Genomic DNA, 26,217 nt, shown 5'->3' with positions numbered 1-26,217 from the left:
AGATCCCCCCCAGGTGTCACTTAGGCTAGGTGATTTTGTGCAGTGCTAGGCCCTCTGTGACTAAATCCCGCCACCCCCCGCTGCTTATTATTCACATCAGCATAAAAGCTGTTGAGGCGCTGTCCATGCCAGCATGCAGGGAACAAACATGTTACTCTCCAGTCTGAACAACCAACCCGCCTCTTTCACTTACAGCTGAAGTGAGCACGAACCTGGCGCACACCGCAGAGACCTCCCAACACACACATCTGAAATGAAACGCTGACCTGCGTGACCAACGGGGGTCTTCTCGTCCAACTGAACTTAACCCGGGGGGCTGGGAACCAGCACCCTGCAGGCTGAGCAGCTTTCAGGGCTGATTTCAGATACCAGAACAGAGTCCCTGAATTTTATCCTGCCTGTGATGGGAGCGTACACTGCTGTCCAGCGGTAACCAAAACTTCCACTGCACAAGATAACAAGACAACTGTTTTATGCTGGCTTTTTACTTGTTTTTACCTTAAAATACATGGCAAAGACATTTCTAACCCATTTTCCTGTTGGACACTAGTTCTTTAAAATATTTCTGTTATATTCAGGTTTCTAAGCTACTTTCCCCCTGCCCCAAGTATTTTTTTAAAATCAGATTTCAGAGGTCTCTAGATGTCAGCAGTACATCTTCCACCAGATACACAGTTGCACCCCTGTGAGGACTGGCCACGCACACACCATGCTTCAAGAAGCTGCAAAGACCACCCCGACCTGGGCAGGCAGAATTCTTAAGAGGAGTTTGCTCTGGATGGTAATTACACACATCAGGACAAGCCTTTCTTGCCCTGCAGAACATACGTGGGATGCAAGGCTTGCAACAGCTCTACCTCTAGACACACCTGGCCATACCGCTGCTCAGAACCGTGTACGTGTCCCTGTACGTACCTCCACTCTGTGCTCACCCACTGCTGCTGTTTACAGTCCCACTGAAGACATCTGGACCATTAAAAACATTAACAAGAAAGTCAATCTGGACACAGATGGCAGCCAGGTATCACCAATATGGACAGCAAAGGCTTGCTTTTTTTCCCCCTCCACAAAAACAACTCAATCCAACATGTATCTGTGGTGGTGGAGGCAGGGCACATCATTTTCTACCACTTCTCAGAATAGCTGCATTTTAAAATTCAGATGTCTTTGGTGGTAGAGAAGTGACAGGCTGTTAGTTTTTACTAAAGGTCCCTAAGTATTCTTTGCATTGCATCTTTCACACACTCACACTAATGTAGCAGTTTTGTCTAATTTAGGAGGTTCTTACATGACTTCAGAAAATGGAAAGGGTCGGCTCTGAAAGTGCAAGCTGGGCACAGCAACTATGAGATGTCAAGTGCTAAACCAGCCTAGGACTGTGCTGGGGCTCCAACAACGACAGGCTTGCACAGTCCTGGGCATCGCTCAGCCCACGAGCAGTTGCAAAGAGGTGATCAAAACCAAGCACTTCAAAAGAACTGGAACAAGAAGTTTCCAATGAAAAGATGTAATGTGCTGAAGTCTGCACAGGACGGATTCCCAAGCATTCAGCATTAATTTGTTGATGTGGGGAGGAGGAATAAAGGAAGGATGAAAGAGGAAAAATACAACAGCCCTTTAATAATCCACAGCATTATAAGTATGCGCAGCCATCTGGTGCTGTGAACTTCCATAACCCAGCTTTCTGAATGGAAATAGCCAGCTGATTTTCCCTGTACAAGCACTGAGTATTCAGCTAGAAACATGCAATAAAATTACAGCAGCTACAAAAAAACCACAAAACACAAAGCTTTTCTCTACAGCCAGGGATGGCTCTTCTAACTGTAATGTCCAGGGAAATAACTGGTATGTTAAAATAGGGTAATACCAGGTTTTAGCTTGGATCACTTCAGACACATCTCTTCAAAATATGTCAGCAAGTTACAGTTAGATACAGGGGACTTTAACCACTGCCTTGACTGAGAAATCATATATTGAGAAAACTCAGGGTCAAGAGACCTGGACTCTAAAGAATACAGGTGAAAAGACAAGATCACTGAATACAGACTGCTGGAGACAGTCATCAAAAAAGGCAAGCAGTGGAAGGAGTCAGAAATTTCCAACGGTATTGCTATAGCACCAGTTCACAATAGCATTTGCCGTAACTAAACTTGGGAACACCTATCTCAATCTATTCGTAACATCTGGGTATCCTGACATCTTCAGTGCTTTTTTTCTCCAAAGAAAAATTCAGATTTGATCTGGATTATGATCTCTCATTCTTAATTATCTTAAGAGATCATAGAACAGTTTGGGTTGGAAGGGACCTTAAAGGTCATCTAATTTCAACTCCCCCTGCCATGGGCAGGAACACCTTCCACTAGCCCAGGTTGCCCCAAGCCCCGTCCAACCTGGCCTTGAGTGGGGCAGCCACAGCTGCTCGGGCAGCCTCTGCCAGTGCCTCGCCACCCTCACAGTGAAGAATTTCTTCCCAACAGCTCATGTAAATCTCCCTTCTTCCAGTTTAAAGCCACTGCCCCCTGTCCTGCCACTACATGCCCTTGTAAAAAGCCCCTCTCCAGCTTTCTTGTAGGTCCCTTTAGGTACTGGAAGGTGCTCTAGGGTCTCCCTGGAGCCTTTTCCAAGCTGAAGAACCCCAGCGCTCTCAGCCTGTCCTCACAGCAGAGCTGCTCCAGCCCTCGGACCATCTGTGTGGCCTCCTCTGGACCTGCTCCATCAGGTCCACGTCCTTATGTTGGGGGCCCCAGAGGTGGATGCAGCACTGCAGGGGGGTCTCACCAGAGCAGAGCAGAGGTGAATCCCCTCCGTCACCCTGCTGGCGCTGCAGCCCAGGATACTGGTGGCTTTCTGGGCTGCGAGCGCACATTGCTGGGCCATGCTGAGCTTCTCACCAGCCAACACCCCCAACCCGCTCTCTGCCCAGACTGTATTTGTGCCTGGGATTGCCCCAACCCACATGCAGGACCTTGCACTTGGCCTTGTTGAACTTCCTGAGGTTCACACAGCAAAAAGATGTATTGGCTAAGAACTGGAACTGAAGCTAATACGCATTTGTTTCTACATACCAAATCAGAGTAACAGTTTAAGCAAGAAACGGCGGTGTCCGATACCGAGGAAAAATCTTCCCCCAGGAGGAAGAATATCTTTTATCACGACGATTAGTGCAGTGGAGGAGGGTGAACAGATAAGCTTATAACCTTCCACATACACACACTCCCACAGGCTTCAAGCTGTTGATGCACAAGCCCTGGGTGCTTACAAGAGAAGGAATGAGGGGGAGTAAATCTTAAGACAGTCTTAGCTGTTAGTCCAACTGTGCCCTGCTCCCTGGCTGGCAGCAGCTCTCCTCTACTGCTTGGGACAGCATGGAGGCTCCTTGAACCCAAGCACCAAATGCACCATGCAGGTGTGGAGCTGGGCTGAAACCACCAGCAGTGCCCAGGCTCCAGCAGAAGAGCAGCACCTGCCCCGCTGCCTGGCTTGGCTTTCCTTTCTTCTTTAGTCACAGTTTCAATTTTAATCAGATTCCAACCCAGGCATGGGTCAGAGGTGGCAAAATGTCCCTTTGTCCATCCAAGCATTTCCTGAAAGCCCACGTTTAGGTATCTAAGTGCTTTCCAAGTTAGGCCAGTATGGCCCAATCTAATGACATTCCTGTTTCTCTCCCAGAAAGTGCTGGTTTGGGTAGGCAAGGTGGATATAAACTATTGCCACTTAGAAAATTTTTAAGTGCACAAAACAACAGGAGACACTAGAAGTAGGTTCACTTGTTTTAGCACATTTCAGTCCTGGGTGACTGGTTTACAGTGGTCTTTCCTAGCATTATTTGGGATGTTTTTGTTAGAAACCAGAGCAGGACAACTGTTCCGGATCCCGCTCCACTGCATTTCTCCTTATTATCTTCTCAGTCTCTTTCAGCATCCAGAACTATTCAGTGAAGGAGACAGATCCTGCTGAACAACAAAGTATGTCACTGGAACTGCATATACACAACAAGGAAAAATTATAGTAGGGACCCCTCAAACATCCCTAGCCTACACATACCTAATTCTGCATCTATAATCTTATACTGCTGGGATTTTATTTTTCCTCCCTGTTCTATCTTACCCTGTTCTTTCCTGCATTGGTTGGCTTTGGGGTTTTGGGTTGGGATTTTTGTTTGGTTGGGTTTTTTTTGTTTGTTTTTTTCAAAAAGAAGCTCAAGTTTTCAGTTTGCTATGTGGAATCACACTAACTACTGTCAAGCCTGGCCATCCCCCATTTGAAGAAGGCTGTGGAGAAGATCTGGGTGAGAGTTGACAAGATGGCCAGGGGTCTGTGACACACAGCCTTCAAGAAGGGGTGGAAAGAGCTCAGCTTGTTCAGTATGGCAAAGAGAAGTCTAAGGGCAATCTAATAGCAGATTACATTTATTTGAAAGTAGTTACAAGGATTACAGGGCCACACAGCAGGTCCAAACAATACAAGGGGCAATAGGAGAAGCTGCGCTTTGTAAGGTTGGTATCAGGAGATACCAGGGAAAGGTGGTACAGCCCTGGAAAAGGTCCTCACCAAGGTGAGGGATCTCCATCCTCAGAGATCTTTTTCAAGACTCAGGAAGACAAAGTAACAGCCAACACGATCTACTATGGGGAACAGTCCCATCTCAAGCTGAATGGGGTTCAAGGTCTCCTGTAACCGAGGTTTCTATGATTCTAGTGCTTCTCCTCCCTGTCCCTGGACAGCACTGTCATGTCCCCCACCATGGCAGCAGCATGTCCCTCCTTTCTACATGCACCACTGCCCAGGCTCCATCCCACATACTTAACAGGGTCAAGTGTGCCACAAATCGTTCGAAAATAAACATGTGCTGATCAGCTCTCTGGATAAATTTGGACTGATACTTAATTACCTTTCCTGCAGCAAAGATAGGAATTTAGATCTCTCTCCTGCTGAGCCACTGAATTTTGTAAAATTCATAGAAATTTCAGGCCTTTGAATTCTCCACATTGCTCAAACTGCGCTGAAACTGACCTTAGAAGTTAAATAGTTAGTTGTGGGAGACAAAGACAAAGAGCACAATTCCATAAACTTTCCTTCCTTGGGAAATCAGGATAAAAACAGGGCTGCAATGGACATCCAGGGATCATTCAATCCATCCCACAGTCCCTAAAGGATCCACCACAGATGCATCATCCCTGACAGATGACTGCCTAACTTGGTCTTCAAGACAGCTTCAGCAATCCTCTGGGTAAATTTTTTTTAGGAGTGGGAGACATTAGTATTGTAAAATGTCTAATGTGAATCCTTCTAAGTGCAATCTAAGGCTCTTGCTTGACTTAATCTGGAAAAGAGATTATTCCTTTTCCTCTTTGAAGCCGCTTTTTGTATATTTGCAAACGCTATGACAACACTTTCTTTAGGTCAAACAGTCAAAAATGTTTCAATCTTCCAAAGAGTGTGGATTTTTTGACTCACAATTGTTTTTGTTGATCTTCTGTCAAGTCTCTCCGCTTACCCTGCAGTGTTTTTGAAGGTCACTGCCTAGAAGTGTCTGAGCTGGAGCTTGGCACGCTGCAGCCACCACTAAACACAGCAGGATTACACCACACACAGCCTGTCTTTCTGTCCATACACCTCAGTACATTTGTGTTTTTCCACAAGTATGATATTGCTGTCTGGCATAATAGTTTGTGATTCATAGGCAGATCCTCTTCTGACAGGCCACCACCTTCTAATCTTCTGTTCTTCACCCATTTTTGTGCACTAATTTACTCTTACTTTAAAACATTTGCACCTGCTATTGAATTGCTCAAATTCATTAGGGCCATCTGGAATTCAATGCACTTCACAGCCCTTCCAATTCAATGTCACCTGCAAATATGAAGAACATACCTCCCCCTCCCTCACTGGGCTTGGTCAATAAACCCCCAAGTACCACTGGATCTTTGGCAATTTCTAGAGAACCATGGTCACTACATATTCTACTTTGTTGACGAGCCACTTTTTAACACAACAGGTTTGGGGAAATAGAATATTTGGTCCCCATGCTCTCCCTGCTTCACCTGTGGCGTGGCAGATTTTGAAAGTGCCGTATAGCAGAATCTGTCCGCTGGCTTCTGCCCCCAGGAAGACTGGAGAACATTATTTTCCTAGCTTCTAGGCAAAGAAGTTTTGCTCAGCATGAAGGGCAGACGAGGACAAAATGATTTGTAGCAGTAAGTGGAGAACACAGTTTCCCCCTTTTCCCCACAGTACTTCTCACCCACTGACACAGAAGGTATCAGCTGATGCAGAAGACATGTGAGGCAACGCTGGTTGCCCAAAGCAAGGGACAGGAGAAGGCTCCCTGCTTCCAGAAGATGAGGAATATTTCAAATTCTGCCTCTCCTTTGCCTGCAGACATGGGTAATTCAGATTCTCTGTTAACAACGGTTATCATGCTTACTCATTGGATTTACCCATACTGACTGTTTGGGAGCTCCATGTGCCTGGCATACATCCAGCGCACACAGAAGGTTTCCAAAGCAAGGCTATCAAGTGCTACTGTGGGTTTCCAAACAGGGATTTTTCAGACACCGTGGAACACTTTCATGAAATAGCTAAGTCCAATGTCAGGTCTAGCCTTGCCAAGCCCCTGTGCCAAACACTAGAGGTACAGGAACTCCTATGAATTCTGGAAGATGTGTATGCCATAAAACGATTTTACATTCTCATCTAAGAGCCAAGCTACTTTTCCTTAATTTTGCAATATCTGCCTCTTGAGCAAAACGGTAGCTTAAGAAAGCTATCAAGATTTCCTTGGAAAGCTAAAAGCAAATGAAAAAAATATGAAGGACTAAGTGGAAAGAGATAAGAAACTGTAACTCAGGTATTCCTATCAGCAGCCGATATAACAGTATATGAAGTCTTTTGAGTCATTACAACTATAACAAGAAACTTTTCTTACGTCTGAGGTACATAACCATTCTCAAACTCACCAGACTGAAAGAATCCCTTAGAAATTATTCTTTAGACACGGACAAAGATAGGAAACATGTGAATACTTCCCCTCTTAGACAGCTCAATTCTACCTTTTGTTAGGTACAAAAATCAAATTCATCAGTTATTCACTCAAAAGTGCCTGAAATGCTGGGTGCATTTGATATGTAGGGTGTATCATGCTGATGGAAGCTCACAAGCTATAGGCACACAGCCAGGCATACGTCCGCACCAGCAGTTAAGCATATGCTGCAGTAACAGCGGGTATCTCTCAATTGCCACCAGCAGAACGTTCTGCCTCTCCTCAACTTGTCCGCATGGCTCCCATTTTACCAATCAGCACTAATCTGGTGTATCAGTAAAAGCTCAGTTTTCAGGAAAATCCATAAAAGCATCCACTTAAAATAACAAATGTATTGGAAAACGTGCCTCAGATTTCTATCTTAGCACTCACTCAGGGCAGCAGGAGGGCAAAGCAGCAGAGTGGTGAGAATGGAGACAGCAGAAGCGTCAGCCCTGAAGCTCACGCTCCAAACCAGGGAGCTCTGATGCGCTGCTGTTGGGGTGAGCCGCCCCTTCCAGTGCAGAACAACTAACCCAGTTCCCTTGTGTCTACCAGCCCAAAAGCTTCAATTGCAATCTCATCAGATTTAGGGATTTCAGGGATTAGGTAAAGAGACTTCCAAGAAAAACTCCAGGTTTAGGAAGCACCTTTTTAGCCCTGCCGGGCTCAGTACCAACAGAAGCTCCCCAAAACAGGTTTTGCAGCTGAAGAGAGATCTTAACTATTTGAAAACAAAATCTTGACTTCCTACCTATGCCATTATGTATGCTGGTTGACTCCTCTTTTGTATCATCCTAGGGCAGGAGCACACTGCAACTGCTAGGGAAGTCACAAATGCTGGACAGAGGAAAACGGACACATCTTTCAATAGCAGGTTGTTCCAAGTATATCAGGTTCAACTGCCTCTCTCTAAGGCAGGGTCAATTACAGGCCGCAAAATGATTTGCCACAAGGTGCATGTTCACAGCCCTTCTTTGCAGACCTCAGCTTTGATTAAATAAAACTAGCTTTTGGGCAGCAGGGACAGCAGCTGGAACTACAGCCATGTGCCAGCTCTGCAAAGCCTCCGAGTCTGGTGCTCCGCCTGGTGGCTCCGATGGGAGCTAGGAAGGAAGGTGCTGTAATTTTCTCCAGAGTGGAACACGTTTACAGCACCCACCTGAAAGCTCACTTTAAAAATGTTTTACAGGTGTCGGTCAGGGCTCCCTGTGCCTCTAGAGTAGTACCACTGTTCTACTTTTGTATTTCCATAGGATGGACTGGAGCCATACCACCCTTAGGTCCTTGGCAGGCCAGATTTAGCAAATTCAGCTGAAGCAGTTTAAGATATTATGTCCATCCACTCACCCCACAACCTGCCATGATAAACTCCTGTGCATGTCACAGCACTGACGACACAGAACCAGACGAGTGCTTGCAGCTCAAGGGCTGCACCTAGCACAAGCCCATCTTCAGGAGCAGCTGAACTTCAAACCCACCTCTGCCCAGAAGCACAGGCTCCTACCCCACAGCCATCATCTCCCAAAGGGAGGAGAGGACAGCTGTTGCATTTAGAACAGGCCAGGTTTGCACAGATCACCTCTCAAAGCTTGCAGAGCTGCAGTAAAAGCGGTTACTCTTTCTCCTTCCCATGGTCTTTTAGGAAACTCAATGTTTCTACCACATTCACTGGTGGAAATGCAAGGCGGCAGCAAGGTAAAAACCTCCTGCACTCTCAATACAACATAGCCCATCTGCCAGCCCCAGTGAAACACTGGATGCAGATGAGGTAGCATGGTCAAGCAAACCCCATCCTCCCTGCAGCTAAGAGTCATTTCTTGCAGATCACAGCTTTTTCCGATGCAGAATTGACGTTCTCACTCGCTAAACCTTGGTCTGTAGCAAGTAAGCATGCAGCAGCGTGCCTTGCCACTCAAAACAAACCCCTACTAAGGTATTGGAAAAACAACACATCTGAGGCACAGGTAGAAAGCAAAAGGTAAAAGAGGAAACTGCCTAGTCTGTTTTTAGGGACTGCAAAGGAGTCAAAGACACCAATGGCAGTTGATAGTTCAAATCCCTTCTGTTAATAATGTATATTCTGCATAGAGGGAGCTTAATATTCTGTTTCTACCCTACCAGTCCCTTTATCCCTACATCCCTGATTCTGCAGAAATACTATTCTGCCATTAATAGGATTTTATAGGGCCCAGAAATGCAGGAATGAAATACAGTATGTCAAATCACAGCATTATTGCAAGACCTTTTGCTTCAGATGTGGCTCCTGCCTTCCTCCATCCTCACAATAATTACGTGCCACATGCTGTGCATCACTTTTCCAAACCCTGTCAATTCACCCAAAAATCCTAACCAAAATGCTCAGCTGCTGCCCCTCCTCCTGCCTTGAACTCACAGGTGCTACTGGTATGGAGAGCAGCCCTAGGGAAAAGGGGCTGTGAATGAAACTACTGGGAAAAAACCACACTCCCCTTCTCCATGGAGACTCTCCTGCTTGCTTTGTTTCTAGGGCCTTCGAGGTTCAAGGCTTAGACAGAGCTTCCAGCCTGGGCTCCTCCACCTGACACACCAGAATAAATCCAAGCATTACAGTGCAAACAAGTCACCACTGTGAGGCAGGTGGTGTCTCCACCCTGTTGTTTTAATAGATGCTTCCAGCCACAGAAACCACAAACCCAAAGGAAGGGAAAGCCCAGCCAACTCACCTGCCACTATAGCCAGTCAGAAAATTCACTGACCTGATGACATGCCAGATTCTGTGAAATATACTCTAAATGGGGTGTTGCAGACTGCAGCTGTATGGAGATGAAAGACATACGCAGAGAAAGGTCACCCCTCTCCTTGCTAACTCTGCCCTGGGATTTGGTATTATCTTCATGGCTGAGTTGTGACATAAGCTAAAGTGTACAGTAAAAAGGCAAAAGGAATGATTTTGAGAGAGATCCTTGAGACACCAATTCCAGCAGAGGAAACAACATTAAAAAAAACAACTCAAGAAGCAGCCAAAGCAAAGGGGAACCAATTTCTAAATGCATACATAGGTTTCAATGTCCTTTTACTGGAAAAGGCGTTGCTTTACTTGTAAATAAAGTATTTTCTAATACAGCACACAATTATTGCAGCAGCATGGTCAATGACACATGCAGGAGGTTGAAGGATTTTCCAGGGCTTAACTGAGCTTATCATGTTTCAGAGAGCCTAAGATGTCCACTCCTGCAGCAGGAAAGATCTGGACAAACACTTCAGCTCTCAGATACATACGGTGCGACACAAACCCACATATACTCACACCCACTAACCCAGTGCATTAAAAGAAAAGAGCAGAAGCTAAGAGAAGTACATTTACATGGCTGGCCTCGGTGTTCTGTGCCAGGCTAGGAGAGGCACGCTTTCATCCTGTTCAAGTGTTTCAGCTCTTCAAAGCAGAGTATAGTGCCCTTTTCAACAGAGAGCCATCTGACTGCATCTCACCAACACTCTTGTTGCTCTACTTAAAAATCACTGTGTTCTCACAGCCATCTGAAATGCAAAAGCACATTCCTCTGTAAATTGATTTTTTTTTCTTTTTCCAGGCAAAGGGCTCAGCAATTTATATAAAAAACTTCCTTACATAGAAAAAAAATCCCTAATTTTTAGAAAAAAATGCATGCATTTCTCTAACAATAGGACTATTGTAAAACACTTTTACCACCTCATCTAACATGGCTCACAGGAAAAAAACAGAGCAGCTGCTGTAAGTAAAAAACTTTCTTGCCCCAAGGAGGCTTAAACGTGGTCCCAGAGACTTGTATGATCATGCAAATGAATACCACAGATACGGTTTAAAACTGTGCCTTCAGCTGCCCTGTCCCTGTTTTCCTTCTTATGCTATATTTCAGCTGCCTGGGACACTGAAACTCCAAGACAACTGAAAAAATTAGCCACCCTGCTGGTTTGAAACCTCCTCTCTCTTCTGGCATGAAGACAAGAGGCCAAGGTGACGACTGTCTTGCAAAAGCTTCTAATGGCTCTAAAGACTGGGGCTGGTACAGCCAGGGAGGTCAACGCCATCGGTCAGCACGACTGGCCCAGGTCCCCCCCGAGCGAAGGGTCTCACTTCATCCAGACTCTCCCAAGGCACTCAGCAATGAAGAACTTCCAGAAGAATAAGGTGGCTTTCCAAGGAGCTCCTCTGAGAGCAAAGGGCAGCACAGGACACCGTGCAAAGGTAAATCTTCAATAAATGAAACACACATACTAGCTTTCCTGGCCTCTTGTAGATACATGACTATCTCCTGTATCAGAAAAAAAAAACAAACCAACAAAACAGAACCAACAGGACCATCAGAAGGCAGTGGTGCTTCTCTGTTCCGGGCAGTTTTTTAAATCTGCTTTGAATGTTTTCCAGGACACATACTCCAGCCCAAACCTAGGGAAGACAGGCTGCCTTACTGCCATTCTTAAACAGGAGACATGTACCAGGGGGAAATCACCAGAGGGAGAGTTTTCCCCCTTTCAAGGCAGTTGTGACCCTATAACCAATTTAATTAGCATATAACATATTATACAAAGCTTTATGAGGTATAACAAAGCTATAGGTATGAACTGCAGGAAAAAATCTGGACAAATTTCTGGGGCAAACAAAGTATAAAATAGAAAGTAAAGCTAACATTAACTTGATTTTTTTTCTGAACTGGTATTTTTTTCTAAAGTGGTTATACTTGTCACCAAAACAAAAATTAGATTTATTTATTTTAATTACCTAGGCTTATGTAATTAATTCTAAGTGACCAGAAGTGCAAACATGCAGAAGCAATTCCGGGACTGGCAGCTGGACAGTCAAGGATCCCACCTGCTGCAGCATCAATGCAAAACTTACAGTTCTTTAAAAAGCCACCTCCAAAATTTGAGAATGTTTGTCCTATACTGTTGGAACTCTCCTGCAAAATGATAGGGATTGTGAAGAGGTGTTTTTTGTGATATGCAAGTACAATTTTCTTTCCTCTCCTACAGGAAATTATTTTCTACACTAAAATACAAGCATGCAAAACAAAGTTGGGTTGGTTTTTTTTTTTTGCTGTGGATCTCTGCCACTACACATCTCCATCTGCAACTTTTACGGGAAGGAGGTTACCAAGAATAATTACTTTTTTATTGTTTGTGCCTCTTTTAGAACAAGTTTGTCATTTGATAGGAAATCTGGCCACTCATAACACAATCACTGATCAGTCCCTTTGCAAAGGGACAGGCATTTCAGTAACTAGTTTCCCCATGGAGTCAGAAGAAGCCTGGGTTCAAGCTGTACCCCATTGTCTTTCAGAAAGTTGAATAAATGCAGGAAATTAATATTAAAAGTTGGTAAGACTGCATTAGTGTCACAAGAGATTTGGGGGGTTACAAGTCTTCTTACCAGCCAGCACAATGAGGACAACTACAAGAACACTTTGGAAACCCTCTGTGGTCATACTGATGTAGCTGGGGTAAGGACTCATGTAAGCATGCAGCAGCTGGTTTAAAATGGCTTTTCATATTTTTAATCTTGCTATCAGGCAGCACCTAACAACATAGGGCCACAGTTCCTTTGCCAATGCACTGCCAGCACTCTTCTTTTTTCCTGCTTCTGGGATCACCTGCAGGCAGGGAAAACTGAGGAGAGCGTTTTGTTTCTTTACTTACGTAGACTGAGTTATTGTGGGAACACCACTCACATTACTCCACTTATCTACTAGGGTAGTTCATGTAATTAATGGCAATTCATTCTTTCAGCCTGAATCTATCCATAGCAGCACCTGCACTGTTTACTCAATACCTGCATTTAACTTGGCACTTTCAACGTCAAGCTAGGGCAGATAATCACTAAGATGCTGAATGCTCAAGAAGAGAAAAAAGAAATGCTATGCCCACACAATCTGCATGTTAAGCCTCTCCTTTGGCTTTCCTCTGAAGCCATTTGAGCTGCAAATCCCTCTTTACCATTAAAATTTTTAGTACTCGTTTCTCTGTTGCTTTTGACCAAGATTTGGAGGAGGAGTTGATACGCAAAAAGGAAGGACTGCCATCCAGAAGGACCTCAGCTAGCTGGAGAAATGGGATGGGATCAAACTGCACCAGCTGGTACTGTCAGGGCAGTTACAAAGAGGATGACACCGCACCAGACATCTGAGATGCTCAGTGAAAAGGGAAACGATGACTGTCAAGCTGCAACCAGGTAAATTCTGCCTGGATGTAAAGGAAAAACTTCTCCCACGAGACTGGGGCTGCCCTGGGACAAGGACCAGAGAGGTGGTGACTTCTCCATCCTTATAAATTTTCAAAGCTTGATTGAAAAAGGCGCTAAGCAACCTCATCTAGCTTTAGCCCTGCCCTGAACAGAGGTTTGGACCAGAGACTTCCTGAGGTCCCTTTGTGCCTAAATTTTCCTGTAATGTTTAAATTCAGTGGTATGCATTGCAACAGTGTACTGCAGGAAGCCAGACCAACTGTTTTGCTGATGCTGTCTGGACTGGCACTTGCCACTCTGTTGCAAAATAAAAAGCAGAACCAATTCATGAATGCCATCAGTTTCTTAAGTTATCATAAATAAAAGCATATAGATTTAGAAATAGGTGCCCTTCCTTTGACTTGACATAACTTCAAAAGGTGACAAGACTACAAAAATTATAAAATTTTACTTACAATATTTTTATGTGCATCTTAGTTATTTTCCCATATTATAACTGCTTGAAGCCTATGTATATGAACAAGTCTCCAGTATTGTTGGTTATCCTAGGAAGCTGCCATCTATGTCAGGGACAGTCTAACAGACCACAGCACTCCCTTCTCAGCATTAGGATCTCTGCAAACAAGCATCCACAGACCCAGTGAACCAAGACTGCAAAGGAACCCAGGTAGAAAGTGAAGGCAACCCAAATCACAGAATCATAGATTCATTCATGTTGGTAAAGACCTCTAAGATCCTCAAGTCCAACTGTAAAAAAAAAAAAAAAAGTGGAGAAGAAGAAATCTGGGTGGACATGGACAAGGAAACAAGCTATACAAAAATGTGCAGCACAGATCTACATGTGCAAGAACAGAGCAAGAAAGTACTTGTCAAGTCAGGAGAAAGCAATGCTACAACGGTTCAAACTTAGAATGAGAGCCAGGCTGCAGGGTAAGCTCTTTAGATGGAGAGAAAAGGCCAGTTTTTAAATGAAGACCAAGGAAGCCTTATAAACTAGACTTTGGTGAAGACCCTCAAGAATCCTTGATTTGAAGGGGACATGTTTCCAAACATGACTTCCCATGAAAGGCACTCAAGTTTCTCAACAAACAGAAGGGTTTATATTCTGTGTGAAGTCAGTAGGGAAAGGCACCACACGCTCATGGGATCAGAAAGAACCACTTAAACACTTAGACATGAGGTGTTACCAGCCATCCCCAAAATTGCTGTCACCCTTGCACATCTGACGTAGAAGCAACAGGGAAGACAGCATCTTGGGGTGTTGTTGGGAGTGCAAAGAAAGTAAGCAAGCAGAACTCTAAACAGCAACACTAACTAGCAAGGGGAGCTGTCACAGAATGAAGCCATCATAGAAAGTGTACCAGGTAGCAAGCTAGCCAGGCAGGACAATGAGATAGGTTCTGTGTTCGTGTTTCAAATCTGAATGAGTCACCAAACAGAGAAGGATAGAGTCAGAAGAAGAATGCAATTCACACCACACTTTCCTTTATAGATTTATAATGTCAAGAAAGACTCATTTCTCCCAAGGGGAAAAAAAAACCAAAACCCACAAACAAACATGTTCCTGCAGGAGGGTGGGAAGTTAAACTAACTTTATCATCTGCAAAAATGCACTTCTTATTACCATGTAGTCTGTATACGTTGCCTGCTTTTCCACCTACCTACAGAGGAACTCCAGCACTGGGCTGAAATCTAAGAGTTCAAAAGCATTTTCATTTAACAGGAAATGTTTGCCTTCCTCACTTTTTACATGTCTAGCTTTTCCAAAGAACTATTATACAGCAAGTAAAATTAGCCCATGGGAGTTGATAAGCCTTGGGATTGATTTCCAATTCTCAAACTTGGTTGAAATAACGCTGCCTCCAAACCACAAGTTAAAACCACACAAGACATGGTACCTGCTCCATCAGTGTCAGATGGGATCACCGAACACCCCCAGCACACAGGCAGGTGTCCCAAACGCTGCATGCACAGCCTCGGAGCACTCCCTGCTCTGCAGGCAGCCTGCCTGTTACTCAGCTCAATAACTCTTGGGAGGGGATGAAGCACCCACCTGAGGGATGAAATGAGAGAAGGCAAGACTAACCTAGGACTGAAGGTTACTGGATCAAAGATCTAACCAGTCCAGTATAGTGTCTCCAACATCAGTCGACAGCAGATACAGAGGGAGAGCCCAAGAAAACAGTCCTTATGTTGCAATTAACAACACAAACCCCCTCCCCCTATACTCCCAAGTCTCAAAAACTTGTGGCTTAGGGACCTCTTTATCCATACTTGGGACTTTTTAGTGTCATTCTCTCCATTGATTTGTCCAGTTACTCTTCGAACTCAGGCAAATTTCTACAGTCCACAGCCCTCGTTTTCACCACGAAATGAAACCTCATTTTCATCATCATTAGCCCCTGTGCAACATCATTAGCAAACTTCATCCTGATCGCTTTTGGGCAGAAGGGGACAGATCCTTCCAACTTCACTGCTTTTTCCCCCACCATGGACCTGACCACATATTTCAACTTTGTGCTTACATTCAGCAAATTGCTGATCTGTGCAAAGGCCACTATCGCATTAGAGCTGCAAAGTCCCTTCAAGAGCCCTTGGTGAGGAACTTTAATAAACACCACTGGAAAATCTAAGCAAGCCACACAAAAACCAATCGTGTCTCTGCATGATGGCTAAGTCCCTTGCAGAGCTCCTACAGCCTTGCAATGACCAGTTTCCTTCATATATCAAATATGTCTCTCCTTACGTCACATTTATCAGTGTATCCACTAGCACCATTATTTAGAACAAGTTTTTTGGTTGTTTGATTAAGAGATGTACCCACAACAACCCCACCCATGAAGAAAGTACCACAAAAAGCTGATCCTGTTTTACGAATAGGAAAACAGACCACAAAGGGTAAATTATTTGCCCAGATCAGGTATCAAAACCAGAACAATACATACACCCTAGCTCAGTTTCCCTATTTAACCATAACTTATATTATCTTCCACATCTTCCAGCAATTTTCTCAGGTGTTTAAAGCAACATAAAAGTATCAGTATTCAACAGAAGGACAAGCTTTGAAAAAGAACCAGAGCAAGCCTGTCCTAGCAGGATAACGATGGCCTGATGTTCATCTCTGCACTTTCAAATTCAAAGGAAAAAACCGTGAATGGAATTCCAGCTTTATTCCTCAGACAACTTTTTAAGCTACAAAGAGATCCCCAGAAATCAGTTTTATCCCCAAGACTTCAATTAAAATATTGCCAAATCTTCTTTCTAGCGAGTTCTAACAAAACAAGTGAAAGAGAATGACTTTGTAGCAGGCTATATCAAATGCAATCTCAATAGCCCACGTAACCCTTACTCAAGAGATGCTCGGGGAAAAAAAGTATGCCAAGTTACAAAGCCAGCTTTTCTTCATTCCTCACCCTACCCATCACTCCAAGCAGCTGAGAAAGTACAGAAGGAGATACAAGAGATAATCAGAGCAGTGATGTCAGCTGTACCTGAATAACCTATTATGGGAGACCTCTTCTATCGATCTGCTAATAGCCTCTTCAAACAGACCTCACACTCCAGGAACAGGGGAGTGGTGGTAAGAGGGTCCCAGTCAGAAAGCAATACATTAGCTGGGCATGAGCTCACTTGTTTTTCAAGAAGACGGAGCTACTTCTCAGGTCAGCATGCGTCTTGGCTTTTATTCCTCTCTCAATACAGCTTTGTCCTCTCTGACCAGGTTTTGAGGCCAGACCTTTCAAAAAGTGGGACTCTGCACCAATTCTCAGCAAATTCACAGCACTGCCGCTGTGAGACATGGTACAGCAACACAGCTCGGAAGACGGCTCCCTCCTTCCCCACTGAAACTTGCCTGAGCTGCACAGCTCAAGCTGTCAGCTCTGGGCGCTTCACTTCGCAGGCTTCTTTTAACATTTCCTCTTCCACTTCACATCATCAAAGTTCACATTACAGAGAAGAAACGCAGTTGTTCCCACGAGCTCTCTGCTTCTGCATCTATCCAAGACAGACACCTTCTGCAACACAGTCAAGTACTCTGCCCATTCTTGTTCCAAACAAACCAGGACGTACTGCTCCTGCCATTTCCATCAGTCTGATGAACTTATCAACAGCCTTATCTCTTCCCACTTCTTCCAGTGTTCCACAAAAACCAGAAGAGCAATTTTCTGTGAACATCAGAAACTTGGAAGCATTTAAAGGTCCAAAAGACACCATTAAGAAAGCTGGCACAGTTGTAGGAACCATGCCAGATACCTCTAAATCTCTGGCTCACTTTGTTTTCACCTAGAATTTATTCACAAAGCCGGCAGCCTGTTCCTGCATCTCCTGCCAATACCTGGCTACAGTCAAACATGCCTGCAATTTAGGGCCATAGGCTTAATTACACCGGTAAATTAAAGCATCCATGTTCCCTGGCTTCAGAAGAACAGAAAGCATCTGGGCAAAAGATACAGGCTACTGGCTGACACATACTTGTTTTCCAGGCAGTAAAACATCTACAGCTTTCCAGAACAACCACTCACGTCATGCATAGCTGTCATAACAGCTTCCTCAAGTATGTAATTTGTGGTGGGATAACAAGTGAAACGCTTCAGGCTTGTGCACTGGCACTTTCAAAACATACTCTAATGCTTTCTCTGCGGTGCACATGCTACCTTTGTGTATACAACCTACAAGCACCCGGTGGCCCTAGTCTGGGCTCTCCTCAGTGGCCTCCTACGCAAATGCCAATATTCCTCTCAGTTTCATTTAACTTGGAGATTCCAACTATTAACACAAGCTAGCCTGACAGCTTTAAAGTATAAAAGACTTACTGACACCTCTAAAAACCCTTCAGAGTGATTTATTTTTGTTTAAACACAATCCTAAAGTGGTTTAATACATTTAAAAACTTAAAATGTTAGACTCCTTCCATCCATCATTAAAATGCCAACATACTTGGCATACCTAAAAATACAAAAGTAATCAAGAATTTACTCTTGGGTTTTTTGACAGTTATTTTACTGTCATTTCAGAATCATAAACTTAGCCACTCATTAACACTTTCCCAGTGGGCTTCATCTCACAAAGTCATGGCGTTCTAGAACCGAAACGCTTGAGAGGTTATAAAACCTTCGGTTTTTTTAATATTTCCAGGGACGAATATAGACAGAAACGCAACTCGCAAATGAGGATGCCTCCACTTTCTATAGGTGTGATTCTTAGTGAGGTTATGCCAACACTTGGCAACTGTGCTAGTAGAGGAGCTGGCTGATAACTGAGATCTCCCACCACGACCAGAAGCAAGTTAGCAGGAGCTGTGTCAGCCTGGCACCCAACTGTTCTGCAGAGCGATGGGACTCTGGGAAGGTGGGGGCACCCATCTTCTGCCTAAAGTCTATCCCCTGAGGGTCCTCGTTCCGTAGTTATCCAAGAAAACTATCCATCAATCCTCAATTTTGTCACATACTAAGCTCAGGAGACATCAGGGATCCATTTCAGAAACTTTCATGCCTCCAGATTGAAGAAGCAAGTGCCCCTTTGCCATAACCTTGTCTTTCAGCAAAGGTACTCTTCAGACTACAGTTGGATTTGTATCAGAATCAAACTAGGTATGTACACGCTACATTTCAAACACTCACCCTGGCACAAGTTTCAACAGCAAAGGATCAAACAGCAGCTTACCATGGCTGAGGTCTCCCCAGCTAGAAACCCACAATCATCCCAGTTCTGCTTTATGGGAAGAGATCTCATCTTTCTTCACGCACAGATTTTTTTTTTTAAAGGAGCTCACCATGCTGCACTAGAAACAGTTTTGGAAAGCAGACAGAAAACAGGAAAGGACTCAGTCCAAAGGTGGATTGAGAACTGGCTGAACGGCAGAGCTCAGAGGGCTGTGATCTGTGGCAGAGTCGAGCTGGAGGCCTGTAGCTCCTGGTGCTCCCCAGGGTCAGGACTGGTCCAGTCCTGTTCAACTTCTTCATCACTGACCTGGATGAAGGGCCTGAGCATGCCCTCAGCAAGCTGCTGATGGGACATAACGGGGGGAGTGGCTAACACCACAGAAGGCTGCACTGCTCTTCAGTGAGATCTGGGCAGGCTGGAGAGCTGAGCAGAGAGGAACTTCATGAAGTTCAACAAAGACAAGCATAAGGTCATGCCCCTGGGGAGGGACAGCCCCACGCACCAGTACCAGCTGGGGCTGACCTGCTGGGAGGCAGCTCTGCGGAGAAGGACCCGGGAGTGTGCTGGGGGACAGCAAGTTGCCCGTGGGCCAGCAGGGTGACCTCGTGGCCAAGGGGCCAACGGGTTCCTGGGGTGCATGAGGAGGAGAGTGGCCAGCAGGCCGAGGGAGGGGATCCTCCCGCCCTGCTCTGCCCTGGGGAGGCTGCGTCTGGAGTGCTGGGTCCAGTGCTGGGCTCCTCAGTTCAGGAGAGATGGGGAACTGCTGGAGGGGGGCAGGGGAGGATACAAAGATGATGAGGGGACAGGAGAATCTCCCTGATGAGGAAAGGCTGAGAGAGCTGGGGCTGTTCAGCCTGGGGAAGAGAAGGCTGAGAGGGGACCTCATCAATGCCTGCAAATATCTCAAGGGCCAGTGTCAGGAGGACGGGGCCAGGCTCTTTTCAGTGGCACCCAGCGACAGGACAAGGGGCAGCGGGCACAAACGGCAACACAAGAAGTTCCTTCTGAATATGAGGAAGAAGAACTTTACCTTGAGGGTGACGGAGCCCTGGCACAGGCTGCCCAGAGAGGCTGTGGGGTCTGCTTCTCTGGAGGCATTCAAACCTGCCTGGATGCAGCTCTGTGCAGCCCACTCTGGGAGAGCTGCTTCAGCAGGGGCTGGGCTGGGGGGGCTCCAGGGGTCCCTCCCAACCCTGACAGTGCTGTGAATTACAGATTTTTTTAACTCTGATCATGTTACCACCCTGCACACAACAGCCAGCTTCTGGTTATCACAAAGACCCACCTACAGAGAGCTTCTTGCTTGACCTCCCCTCCCCATAACCCTTGGCACACTCACCTCGCCTGAGTAACTGTATTTTCCTTTCAGGATCTGCCGATACAAGCGGGTGCGGTTGTCATCTTCAAAGGGCATAGTGCCACTCAGGAGAATGTACGAGATAACACCCAGCGCCCACATGTCCACAGAGTTTGTGTACGGCTTCCTGACCAGGATCTCTGGAGCAATGTACTCCGGGGTCCCACACGTGGTTTTCATCAGGCAGTCATCTCCCTTCTTTCGAGCACTTGCCAGTCCAAAGTCCGTAATCATGATTTTGGAATCTGTTCCTGGATGGTAGTACAGCAGATTCTCTGGTTTTAAGTCCCGGTGTGTGATACCCAGTGTATGCAAATACCTCACACCATCTAACACCATCTGCAGCACACGCGTAGCATCCCTCTCTGTGAAGGAACCTTTAGCAATGATGCGATCAAACAGTTCCCCTCCAGTTGCCAATTCCATCACCATGTACACACGGTCCTGGGTCTCAAACACCTCAATAAGCTGGATGATATTGGTGTGGCGAACCCGCCTTAGCACACTAAGCTCCGACTCACACACTTCCCTCCCCTCCCGATATTTGGTCTCTATCATCTTGATTGCATAGGGCTGCTTGGTAGCCTTGTGTTCCACCCGTACAACACGACTAAAACTCCCTCTCCCAATAAGAGCTTTGATGTCATACTTGGCTGTCACTCTGGGATCAAATTTGGCGCGGTACTTAGCCACCTTGTTCTTGCGGGGCTCAGGCTGGTCCACGTGGGCAGGCAGGTGGTTCCCAGAATACGGGTTAGCGTAATGTGGAGGTGAGGGAGAGCCAGCTTTGATGACAGTCCCACAGTCATCTTTGATGAAATGCTTGTATATGTCATTGTGGCCTGTGTAAGGTTCAATTTTTTTAACCAGGTCTAGCTGCACATCTTTGGGGGGCTCGGGAAGCACCTTGCTTGTCCCACAGCCCATCACTGAATGGTGTTAATTCCCTATCAAGGCATTTTCCCAGGGCAGCATCAGAAGCAACCACATCTGGGGCAATTCCCACATTTGAACCTTAGGAAAAGAATGAGAAGAAACAAACAGTAATCAAGGTAGTAAAGTTTCAAATGGGAAGGGAAAAAAAAAACCAAAAGAAAAGCGGTAAGAGCCATGCTACCACAAATTAAGAATCTGGGATTTTCACTGTACTTTTCCTACAGAGTACGCACGGTGCTTTGCTGCTTTCATCACAAGCAAGTGAAGGTAGCACCATAAAAACACAGTCATGGGCAGAACAGATGTCTGTGGAAATCACACAGTACCTCTTTTTATTAAACATAGTTTGTTTACTGCTCTCAGCTGAGCACTGAATCAGAGTGGTTGAAGTCGGAAAAGACCTCTGAAGGTCTTCTTGTCCAGGCATAACTGCTTAATAAAAAAATCAAATTAAGGAAAGAGTTGAGCATTTTCCTTAATTTTGTTTAATCTGTTCAACTTCATAAGACAGCAGCCACTCCGAATCTTACTGTTTTGAAATTTCTCACTAGAAACTCTACAAAGTATCTCAGCAACTTATTCACTTAACAAATCCAAGATTTTCTTTATATCGAACTTGTACTGGTGTCTTAAACCTCTCGTTACTTGGCTCCTGGGGATCAGTGAAACTGCACAGGAGGCAGGGAATACAGAGACAGACACAGGCTAGTTTTAAGATGTGTAACTCACTGCATCCCACGCAAAAGGGCAGGCCTTACTGAACCAGAGCAGCTCTTAGTCAGCAAATCCTTCACCCTCCAAAGCCTAAGAAATCAAGGTGGGCTATGACATCTTTTAACATCCTGACTCAGTGTTGCTTTATTTTACATCTTCAGGTACCAAGTCTGGCTTTCTGTATGGAGCTGGGTGTAGGAAGCAAAAGAATTTCTACCAGCTGTTCCAGACCAGGAGGTCTTGTCTTGCTCACCACACTGTATTCCAACAGAACAAAATCAGCTGCATTTCAGCAAGTCTTTATCTGCTGATTAAAACAATATGACTAGCTAGGAGATGGAGAAACTGCCTGCATGCGCCCTGGCAGTTAGCTGGGCAGTTTTACATTTCTACTCCTTGGCTCAGAGGCCCTCAATATAGTTCCTGAACCTTCACAGAAGGCTACAGAAAAGCTGTTAGCCTTAAAACGTAATTGTATGCCTTACCATCACCAAGTGTATCTTTGCTCATTCACCAAGCAACTATTCAGCATGAACAGCAGAAAGGGAACCCCAGCTGGTCTTCCATAAGGAGAATTATGTGGAGAAATAAGAAACGTTTCAGAGAGACACCCAGAAGTTGTTTAGACTCTACATCTGAACTGGAAAGAAAACAAGGCTTTAGTTAAGATTCAATATTTAAATCCGACATCAAAGTAACTTCTTACGGAAGACCTCCTGGCAGTGCCATGAAGTCAAGCACACCAACCATGTACAAACATGCCTATACTAGGTTGCAAGCAAGCAGAAACAAAAACCAGCTTCGTAGAAAGCTTAACTGACTTTCAACAGGGGCCGTCCTGTAACTGGGCATTCATTCAGATGAAAGTACCATGACAAAAAAATCTACAGCAAGTCCTGAATAATGCCCACCACAGACAGTTTCCCCAGCATTATTGTACCTTACAATGTATTAACAGAGAAACGGAATGAGAGCATCCACAAAGGAGATCATTACAGAGTAATTCCATGCATAGAGAAGCACTTGTGTAAAATCTCACACCCATAGATAAAACCAATGAGAAGGATCAAATGTTGAGCTTTAAAACATTGTATATAAATCCACTAATAACATCAACTGACATCAGGCATCAACCACCAGTATGCCAGTGGCTCTTCCTCTTATGCCTAAGGGTCTCAGCGAAGCCTACAGAGGCCCAGAACTCCATGCCACAGCCAGCAACAAAATGCTTAACACCATGTCAGTGCAGGTGGAAATGCTCCTGTGTAATATTCCCCCAGAGTTTGTGAGAAGGAACTAATGCATTAGAGAAATGGGGCATTACAAGCCCCCTGAGCAGGAAATCACACACAGGGCAGGTGCCAATCTGTTTGAGGGAGGACAGCATGCCTGGGCTGCAGTTGTAAGTGATAGCAAGGAACATGAGTTTATGCTTCAGTGTCTACGCACTTCTCTCCTTGGACAACCTGCCCACTGCATCCTGGGGCTCAGCAGGGCAACACCTCAACTCCTGCTGATTCAGAAGGATCCTCCACCTCTCTGGAAATATCAGGGCCTGAACAGTTTAATACTTGGGGGCATCCCTGTGGATAAGGGCTGTCAGTCGCCTGACTGACCCACCCGAGGCCTAGCAGGCCTTCCACCGCCCATTAAATATCTCATGACTTGAGGCTACTTGATTTTGCTTTTCTGTGAGATGCCAGTAAGGCAATCTGAAGATGCCAGCTCCTAACTGCGTTAAGAAATGCTCACACATTGCAACCTCCACATCACACCTCCACCAATGCAGCATTGCTGAAAGCACCTTACCTTTGCTTTCACTAACAAATCCCAAACATGCCTCTTACTGCCTGACAAAGATTTGGTACTACCGGTCACCTGGTGGGCAGTGGAAGCCTTTGGTGGGTTTCCAAGGGTAAACCCGGGGCTGAGGCTGCTGCAGCACCGCAGACAGCTGTGCCGGAGCCGGTGGCCGGCCAGAACCCGTCAAACCAACCGGGATCTGCAGAACTCTTGATTGTTTCTCTTAACTCATCCCGAAGCAGGCCGTTCGGGCCCCGGGTGGGGACGCCGGGCCAGCGCCGGCAGCTCGTCCTGCGGCAGGCTCGCCCCCCGGCCCAGCCAGCACCGGCCCGGCCCGGCCCGCCCCGTCTGAGGACCGCTCTGGGAGGCGGCCAGGGCCCCCTCCCAGCCCACCCGCCCCCGCGGCCCAGCGGCAGGGCTGAGGCGCCGGGGCCCGCCGCGCCCGCCCCCCCAGGGCCGCACCGCGGCTGCGCCGCGGCGCCGAGCCGCCAGCGCCCCGGGAGCGAGCCGGGGGGAGCAGCGGCCGGGCCAGGTCGGGCCGGACCGGGGGGAGCGGAGCGGGCGGCCCCCCGAGGCAGTCGACCCCCTACTCACCTCGGCCCACAGCTCGGCGCCGCCTCCTGACGTCATCCGCCGGCGCCGCGGACGGACGAGGGGGCGGGGACACCGCGCGCGGCGATTGGCGGAGGCGGCGGTGGGCAGGGCCGCGGCGAGGCGGATGGGGCGCTGGTCGGCGGCCCCGCACAATACTGCCCCCTGCCGGGACCGCCGGGAACACCAGCCCCGGCCATCGCCCCCTTCCCCCGGACCGCCTCAGCGCCAGGGGTCTGGGACCCCCCTCAGCCCCACGGGCCCCTGGGAGCTCCACAGGCACCCCTCAGCCTCAGGGCCCAGGACCCCTTAGCCCCATGGGCCCTCCTCAGCCCCACATACCCCTGGGACCCCCCTCAGCGCCACAGGCCCCAGGACCCCCTCAACCCCACAGGCCCCCCGGAATCCCCTCATCCCCATGGGCCCCCGGGACCCCCCTCAGCCCTACACACCCCAGGATCCCCCCTCAGCCCCAGGGGCCCTGGATCCTCTCAGCTCTATAGGCCCAGGCACCCTCACAGGCCCTGGGATCCCCCCTCAGTCCCACAGGGTCCAGGATCCCCCTCAGCCCCACACACTCTGGGACACCCTCTCACCCCACAGGGCCTGGGACCCCCCTCAGCCCCGTGGGCCCCAGGACCTCCCCAGCCCCAGGGGCTGAGCAGGAGGCCCCCCGACGGGCACGGTGTTCCTGCTCTCCACGTTCCTGCCTCTGAGGGGCAGCCACAGTGACCCGCTGCCCAAGGAGGGACAACTCCTCGCCGCCCTTTTGGAACCAAGCCCAGCCCAAATGGATCCCCAGCGGCGCCTGGGAGAGCTGCTCCCCGCTGGGCTTCGGGGCTCTGGAAGAACACTCCCTTTGCAAGAAAATTGCCCGGAAGCATCAGCCCTTTCCCTTGGCAGGGAAAACCTGGTCCCTGTGGGCTAGCTCTTGTGCACAACAGAATAACGAGGCACATTCCTTTCTGCTTTCTTTTCCCCAGCTACTAAGTGCCACAAAACCCACAAGGCTTGCTTGGTAACTGCTGGTGGACTTTCTTCCTCATACCCTTTCCCCAACCTTAAACCAAACACTCCACATTTCAGCCCTAGATGACCTGAGAGCAGCAGGATGAAGGATGACACCTTCTTGCAAAGACACTGACGGCACTTCTTTCTCCAGGGAAGACAGAAACACGACACTGTCGGGCTTGTTTTCCAGCCTGGCTGTCACGTCATTCCCGAGACGGTTCAGGTGGAGAGGGGCTATTTTCACAGTCCTACCATGCTTTTAAAAATAGCTGGTTTTATTTTAACACTCCTGGGCTCTTCAACTGTTTAAAATGCTTAGTACGTCATAGCATAATGAAAGTTATAGCTGCTGATGCATGCTATCGTCATCAGCTTCTTTCCCGTGTAATTCTAGATAAGGTACAGAAACGTGTGACAGGTCTGAGAAGGGGCTGCTTGTACTGTGCTCAGCAAATCTGCTGAGTTGTATGAGGGAAATCAACCGGTTCTTGGCATCCCACACAGTAATGACACTGCTGGTACATTTTCATCCCTACAACCCCTACATTTTGTTTCTGGAGGTGCTTCCACAGCCACATGTCCCCTGCACTGTCCCTGGAAGGTGGCTTAGCCTGTGCCCGACATGTAAAATCTTGCACGTGGCCCTATTAAAGCTGATCCCGTTACTTTAGGCTGTTTCTCAAGGTCACCCCAGCTTGATACCACCAGCAAATTAAAAAGCTTGTGCCTCTCCTCGTCAGCCCAGCTGCTATGGATGGGCATACAGCCGTGGGCTGCCTCTCCTCGGCCACAGCTGCTGGGACAGGGCTAACTGCTCTGCGAGGATGAGTTTCCCTCAGGGTTTTGTGTCTTCCATTAGTTGCTTCCTCACAGCTTTGTTTCCTGCCTGGCTCATGAGAACACCAAATGAGGCAGTTACAG

General features: G+C 46.9%; 1 protein-coding gene across 5 annotated transcripts in view; it reads right to left on the bottom strand.

Annotated features, from left to right (window-relative positions):
* The window catches only part of PSKH1 (protein serine kinase H1), a 38,387-nt gene extending 14,054 nt beyond the window's left edge, over nt 1–24,333 (bottom strand). For 2 of the 5 annotated variants that reach the window (XR_003560463.2, XM_027806859.2), the window contains exons 1-3: nt 23,701–24,038; nt 22,377–22,531; nt 20,224–21,255 (exon numbers count right to left, since the gene is read on the bottom strand). Coding sequence is in view for 4 of the 5 variants with exons in the window: in XM_027806859.2 (XP_027662660.1) it covers nt 20,224–21,168 (945 nt within the window). In the remaining variant the exon portion in view is untranslated. Of the gene's footprint in view, nt 1–18,884; nt 19,003–20,223; nt 21,256–22,376; nt 22,532–23,700; nt 24,046–24,288 lie in introns of those variants that run through there. The other 3 variants (XM_027806860.2, XM_055726753.1, XM_055726754.1) reach the window with 3 other exon arrangements.
* Nucleotides 24,334–26,217: the final 1,884 nt, after the last annotated feature.

Source organism: Falco cherrug, chromosome 14 (assembly GCF_023634085.1).
Source record: "Falco cherrug isolate bFalChe1 chromosome 14, bFalChe1.pri, whole genome shotgun sequence".
Classification (NCBI taxonomy): Eukaryota; Metazoa; Chordata; class Aves; order Falconiformes; family Falconidae; genus Falco; species Falco cherrug.
This window is presented reverse-complemented; position numbering and strand designations above follow the sequence as displayed.